Genomic DNA, 7,045 nt, shown 5'->3' with positions numbered 1-7,045 from the left:
CTGGTTATTGGAAAAACATTCCTGTCCGAAAAATTAGTCTTAACCCTATCCCTACCCCTAAACCTAACCCTATTCATGACTTATCCCTAAAATCAGAGTGAAATGATAGGCGAATAACACTGATGTAGAAGCATCTACCCTGGTTGTAAGCCTAAACGTGACATAAACTGTAAACTTGTCCCTCAAATCTGATTGGTTGATTGGAATGATGTTCCAGGATACACATGTTGATCCAGGATCATACTTGTTAAAATCATGTTCACCTTAAAAATCTGTCATAATTTCCTCACCCTCATGTTGTTCTAAAGTTAACCTTTATGACTACATAAACTACATTGTTAAACGCGCTATAAATGAAGATAACTTGACTTGACTGATGATACAAATAAAGAAATGTTTGTTTCTATAAGTCCACTAGGTCAAGACTTGTTTATTGTAAAAGTTAATGAGGACAAGGGGTGTTAACTGAAAGACAGAGAAGGTATAAATGATTGTAATAACCTCACTCAGCCAATGAGAACTTTTTTTTGAAGTTTGGACAATTTGCATACACGCTATACTGAAATTGATCAGTTTATATGCCATATTCTCATTTTGTTCTCAGGATGGAGACAGCTCACATGCCAGCTATCAAGAGGTTTTCTCTGCACGCATACGCTCTTATGTTCTACATATCATGTAAGTAATCTATCATTTATTTATTTAGGATTTTATTTAAATGCATTATATTATCAGATTAACCTTTGAGTTAACTTTTAAACTATTTGAGTAAACTATTGAGACTTTTTCAATATTTGGTCCGTCTTTTGCTTTAATGACAGCAGGACTCGAGCTGATTACTCTTTTCGGTCACACTTTAGACTAGGGTCCAATTCTTACTATTTAGTTCGACTTTTGCCTCAAACTCCTAAATACTGCTTATTAATAGTTGGTAAGTTGTTAAGTTTAGGTACTGGGTTAGGGGATGTAGAATATGGTCATGCAGAATAAGGCATTAATATGTGCTTTATAAGAACTAATAAACAGCCAATATCCTAGTAATATGCATACTAATAAGCAACTATTAATAGTGAGAATTGGACCCTAAACTAAGGTGTTACCCTTTTTTCTAGCATGATCTGAGAATGATCCTATAGAGTATTTTGTGCTTCAGTCAAGTCACTCTTATTTATATGGCGCTTAAAATACAGATTGTTAAAAGCAGCTTTACAGTAATAAACAGGAAAATCTATCCATTCATCAACAAGTTAACTGTACTCTTTTTTTTGGAAATGATTGAGATATGACTCATCAGGACTTCTCTTATATCAGGTGTGTCTATGACACCCAGTGTTTTCCAGCCAAACGTCTCAGTCACAGCACCAGCCGGTGGTTCGGTCATCCTGGAATGCTACACCACTGCTGATCCGGTTGTGACCTGGGTTTGGCTCAAACAAATCCCAGGACAAAAGCTAAACCCTATAGTTTCCACATATTACAAGAAGATAAAACTTCAAGAAGAATTTGTCAACGAATCACGGCTTGAAGTCAAAGTCGATGACAAGAAATCTGCATTAATTTTCACCAAGATTACATCCAGAGATGCCGCCTATTACCATTGTGGTGTGCAGTTGTATGAAACGTTGTACTTTGGAGGGGGATCTTATCTAACAGTTAATAGTGAGTGGAAACCTGGAATGTGAGAATGCAATGAAGTTTGTTTTATTATTATTACTGCAAATACTAAAGAATTTGTATTTTATTTTTGAGATGCAAAGCCAATTAAAGTCATCCAGCATCCCGTTTTGGACTCACATCATGAAGGAGACTCTGTGACTCTTCATTGCTCAATCTTTGGTGAGACTTGTGCAGGAGAGCAAAGCGTCTACTGGCTTAAATACGAACCAAGGGAGTCTCATTCAGGATTAATTTACAGTGAAGGAGACAGGAAAGATCAGTGTGAGAAGATCTCTGTGTCCGGATCGACTGTACAGAACTGCTTGCACAAAGTCCCCAAAAGCCTCGCCAGTGATGAAACTTACTTTTGCAGTTTGGTCACATGTGGAAAGCTATTCATTGGTAATGGAACTAAACTGACAGCTGATGGTAAAACTTTTTTTATTGCTCACATATGTCCGTAATATCTTTTTTTCATATTTTGTCAATATATTTCTTATATCAGTACTTAGTTTTCAGAGAATTCAATAATAGAAAAAGAGACATTTTATTCCATTTGGATTGTTCAGATTTAGATGATAAAATTACATCTTATTTCTTAAACATTTTTTCCCCAGTTGTTTCTCATAAAACAGCGTTCTATATCATCGCACTGCTCTCCGCTGTATTGGTGATATTAGTAATAGTGAATATAATAATGGTTCTGTCATGGAGAAGAGCTGCACACAAAAGTAAGACCCTTTTTTTTACTCATCTCACATTTCAAAATGACATTCTCTCTAAAAAAAAAAGGCTAACAAATACAATTATGATGTTTTTAATGTTATTGTTTTTGAAAGTAGTCTCTTGTGCGCACACAGGCAGTAAAACAGTAATGTGAAATATTATGTAAATTTAAAGCAACTGTTTTCTATTTTAATTTATTTCAAAATGAAATGTATTCAGACGATCAAAGCTGAATTTGTCACATCAGTGTCACATGATCCTTCAGAAATCATTCTAATACTGATTTGCTGTTCAAGAAAAAGTTCTTAATATTATGAATGTTGAAAACACCTTGTTGATTGTCAATGTTGAAATAGTGATAATTGTTATTTCAGGATTCTTGATTAACACTATAAATGTCTTTACAATCACTTTTGCATCGTTGCTGAATGAAAATATTGAGTTATTTAAAAAATATCTTACTGGCGCCAAAATTTTTAACTGTGGTGTATACATTTTCCAAAATGAATTGATGTAACTGTTCTAATTTCTAATTATGATACATTTTAAGGTGTTGGCGAGGTTCAATCTACAGCCCAGGTGAGTTGCTTTATATTTTTACATTATACACAGCTATTTGGGAGAGTGGGTAAGCTGTGCCACTCAAATAAAAATCGACATGAACATTAATGATTGGTTTAAACCATGGTTTATACTAATATTTAATAATGTACTTCACCATCCCAAAGTCTAATTTTGCTGCAAATTGTTTGCATTTAACCCTCATGTGGTATTCGGGTCATTTTGACCCGGAGAAGATTTTCTTTTTCCCAAAAATACTAGTTAATGTTATCGCATTGGACTGAAACTTAGTGACTGTGTTGCCAAAGGGTATAACTACTTCTCAAATGTTTTTTGAAAATGTTCATACTTTTTTTAGGGGGGGTTTGTTACCTTCTTACACTTGTGGTCTTCCCAGGTCAAAATGACCGGCCTTGTTATGAGGATGCGGAAGGATGAACCCAATAGCAGACAGTAGTCAAGGCAACACGATTTATTAGACAAATAACCGGGAAAACAAAGCCCACGAGGGGGCAAAACAAGACAGGACTTATGAAGACTAACTAGACTGAGACAGATAACTATAGGGACACAAATAACCCTTACAGGCAATAGCGCAACAGGACTAAAACTCTTGACAAGATACTCACAGACTCTGACAAAGGTTTGACAAGGATTAACACTCAGGTAACAATCACAATGAACCGACAAAATACAGCAGATACAAGAGGATGAAATAGGGAACACTAATGACGAGGACAGGTGAAACTGACTAGACAATAATCACGAGACGAGGATAACAAGGGGGCGGGGTAACGAGACGAGACAACGCAAGCACATGAAACATGGGTCTGCCATGATCCTGCCACAAGACCAGTGAAATCAAAGACAAGATGGCAGAATCATGACAGAACCCCCACCTTAAGGAGCGGCTACCAGACGCTCCTCAAGGGGAAACTAAACACAAGACAAGACAGACTGTGACATAGATAAACACCAACAAAACATGGAAAACACTAACAATGGCAAACAGGAATAAACAATAACAGGGTTCGGGTGAAAAATCAAAAACAACATACAATTTAAAGGAGGTGGAGGAAACACAGAGTTCATGGGGGGAGGTCCAGGGTGGATGGGAGGACTGGGGGTCTTGGGTCCACGGGAGGAAGGCTGAGGACGAGAACTCCGGGCAGGCTTGGACGGGGACACATGAGTAGAGGTCTTGGGAGAAACAGTCCGGGGACAAGTGGAGACAGGAACGAACGGTGAAACAGTCCGGGGACTAGTGGAGACAGGGACAAACGGGGAAACAGTCCGGGGGCTAGTGGAAACAGGGACAGATGGGGAAACAGTCCGGGGGCTGGTGGAGACAGGGCCGAACGGGGAAACAGACCGGGAATTAGCAGCAACAGATTCAGACGAGGACACAGAGGATGTGGAACTGGGACTCCTGACGTGAGACATAGCAGGCAAAGGGGCAGGACAGGGTGCAGCAATAACAGTGGCAGGCTCGGGTGCAGCGCTCACAGGGACAGGATCAGGTGCAGCGCTCACAGAGACAGGCTTGGGAGCTGAGGACAAGGCAGGACAGACAGGGGGTTTAAGAATAGCGACGAGACAGGTAATCGGAAAGGGTCTTGGCCGCAATGATGACGGGCATCTCCTGACGAGCTGAAACTGCTCGCAGAACCTCCTTAGCGGCTAGATCGGCCGCAACTCTCTCAGCGGGCTCTTGGACAGCGCTTGCTGAGGCGGGCTCTGGGACAGCGCTTGCTGGAGCGGCCTCTAGGGGGGCGCTTGCTGGAGCGGGCTCATGGACGGCGCTTGCTGGAGCGGGCTCATGGACGGCGCTTGCTGGAGCGGGCTCATGGACGGCGCTTGCTGGAGCGGGCTCATGGACGGCGCTTGCTGGAGCGGGCTCATGGACGGCGCTTGCTGGAGCGGGCTCATGGACGGCGCTTGCTGGAGCGGGCTCATGGACGGCGCTTGCTGGAGCGGGCTCATGGACGGCGCTTGCTGGAGCGGGCTCATGGACGGCGCTTGTTGGAGCGGGCTCATGGGAAGACAGAGACGGAGGACAAGAGGGTCCCTTCCTCCTCCTCTTCCTTCTGGGACGCGGAGCTGATGTCACAGCTGGACTGGTGATCGGCAGGAGAAGCGCAGCAGGGTCCATGACTGGAAGTGGGAGGGCTGTCTCAGGCAGGGAAGACTCCGTCGCTGAAGACTCCGAAGCAGACTCCCAGGAAATCCGTCTCCCTCGTTTTCCACGGAGACTTGCGGGTGTGGATGAAACCTCGGGAGAAGAAACGGAGAGAGCCTGATCCCCTTGAGAGATGACGGCCAAAACACGACCCTCCGGGATCACTGGCAGACAGGCAGAGGGTGGAGACCCCGAGGAAGAAGACAGCGGACCCTCCCGGGAGTAATGATCCCAGAGTCGGGCATAATTCTTCAGGATCCACTCACCCTGGGACGGGACTGGACAATCTACCCTCTCTTCATCGATGGGAGCCGATAACCACCATTGTTCCGGTTGTAGCCGGGGTCGGGAGGACATACTGTCTGCTGGGTTAGTTCTTGGTCGGTTCATTCTGTTATGAGGATGCGGAAGGATGAACCCAATAGCAGACAGTAGTCAAGGCAACACGATTTATTAGACAAATAACCGGAAAACAAAGCCCACGAGGGGGCAAAACAAGACAGGACTTATGAAGACTAACTAGACTGAGACAGATAACTATAGGGACACAAATAACCCTTACAGGCAATAGCGCAACAGGACTAAAACTCTTGACAAGATACTCACAGACTCTGACAAAGGTTTGACAAGGATTAACACTCAGGTAACAATCACAATGAACCGACAAAAGACAGCAGATACAAGAGGATGAAATAGGGAACACTAATGACGAGGACAGGTGAAACTGACTAGACAATAATCACGAGACGAGGATAACAAGGGGGCGGGGTAACGAGACGAGACAACGCAAGCACATGAAACATGGATCTGCCATGATCCTGCCACAAGACCAGTGAAATCAAAGACAAGATGGCAGAATCATGACAGGCCTATAAAAAATACTTATAAATCACTCATTATACCATATTTTCAACCAATATTGGATTCAATCTTTTTGTCAACTTGTTCTATTTCAATTAGGACTGGTTTTGCATTTCCATTTGCATCTAATTAATCGTGGGCCTCATTTATCTGAGAGTAGGCATCTCATTTTTTGAGTAATTTTTTTTTTATTTTTGAATAATTTTGGATTTTTTTTTTTTTTTTTTTTTTAAATTGGTACTGTTGATCACACTAGTCTACTTTAAGTGTGTGTGTGTGATAATGTCAGATAGATGAATGTATATTAGATGCAGTTCAGGGTAGAATCAATTTCATCACTGTGAAAAAGAATGTGTGATTCAGAAAATAGTTTGTGTGTGTGTGTGTGTGTGTGTGTGTGCATGTATCCACGCATGCACATGTCCAAGGGCTCTATGTATTCAAGCACACATGTACAAATGTGAACATGAACATGCTCCTGACAACTACATTTTTCTCAAATTTTTAGTCTCCCCCATTCACTTTCAATGACCGGGAACACCACAAGTGTGACTCTGTGTCATTTTGTGCAAAAAAACCCACACATTTCAAAACAAACGGTGTCATTAAATATTAAAGTAGACAAGTGTGATCAACAGTGCAATTTTTTTTTCATATTTTACTCAATATTGCCAAAATTATTAACAAATAATGCTTTTTTCACTCAAACACTGAAGTGCATAAGCTCGGATAAATGACTCCTACAATTAAACCGTTTGAAAATTAAATACAAAACCAGTCCTAATTGAAAGAGAACAAGTTGACAAAAAGATTGAATCCAAGATTGGGTGAAAATATGGTATAATGAGTGATTTATAAGCTATTTTTTATAGGCCAGTCATTTTGACCCGGGAAGACCACAGGTGTTATAGGGTTTTGAACACCACATGAGGGTTAAGATATTTATGAACCATCCAGAATATATGTATAACACATGCATAAACCATACACAGGTGTAAAGAGTAGGCTACCTCAAAACCATACTTGAGTAAAAGTACAGAATACCTTACATTGAAAATGACA

The 7,045-nt window shown here is 41.3% G+C and overlaps 1 protein-coding gene across 1 annotated transcript; it reads left to right on the top strand.

Moving 5' to 3' along the window:
* The first annotated feature begins 434 nt into the window (after nt 1-434).
* LOC130091264 (uncharacterized) lies at nt 435-3,400 on the top strand. The gene is made up of 6 exons (XM_056259080.1): nt 435-678; nt 1,312-1,659; nt 1,750-2,085; nt 2,274-2,387; nt 2,933-2,961; nt 3,341-3,400. Exons 1-6 carry the CDS (start codon nt 579-581, stop codon nt 3,398-3,400), a joined length of 987 nt encoding a protein of 328 aa, XP_056115055.1. The 5' UTR covers nt 435-578.
* Nucleotides 3,401-7,045: the final 3,645 nt, after the last annotated feature.

This window comes from Rhinichthys klamathensis, unplaced genomic scaffold (assembly GCF_029890125.1).
Source record: "Rhinichthys klamathensis goyatoka isolate OS25496 unplaced genomic scaffold, OSU_Roscu_1.1 h1tg000165l_1, whole genome shotgun sequence".
Classification (NCBI taxonomy): Eukaryota; Metazoa; Chordata; class Actinopteri; order Cypriniformes; family Leuciscidae; genus Rhinichthys; species Rhinichthys klamathensis.
The sequence above is the reverse complement of the archived record's forward strand: the minus strand, read 5'-3'. Positions and strand labels throughout refer to the sequence as shown.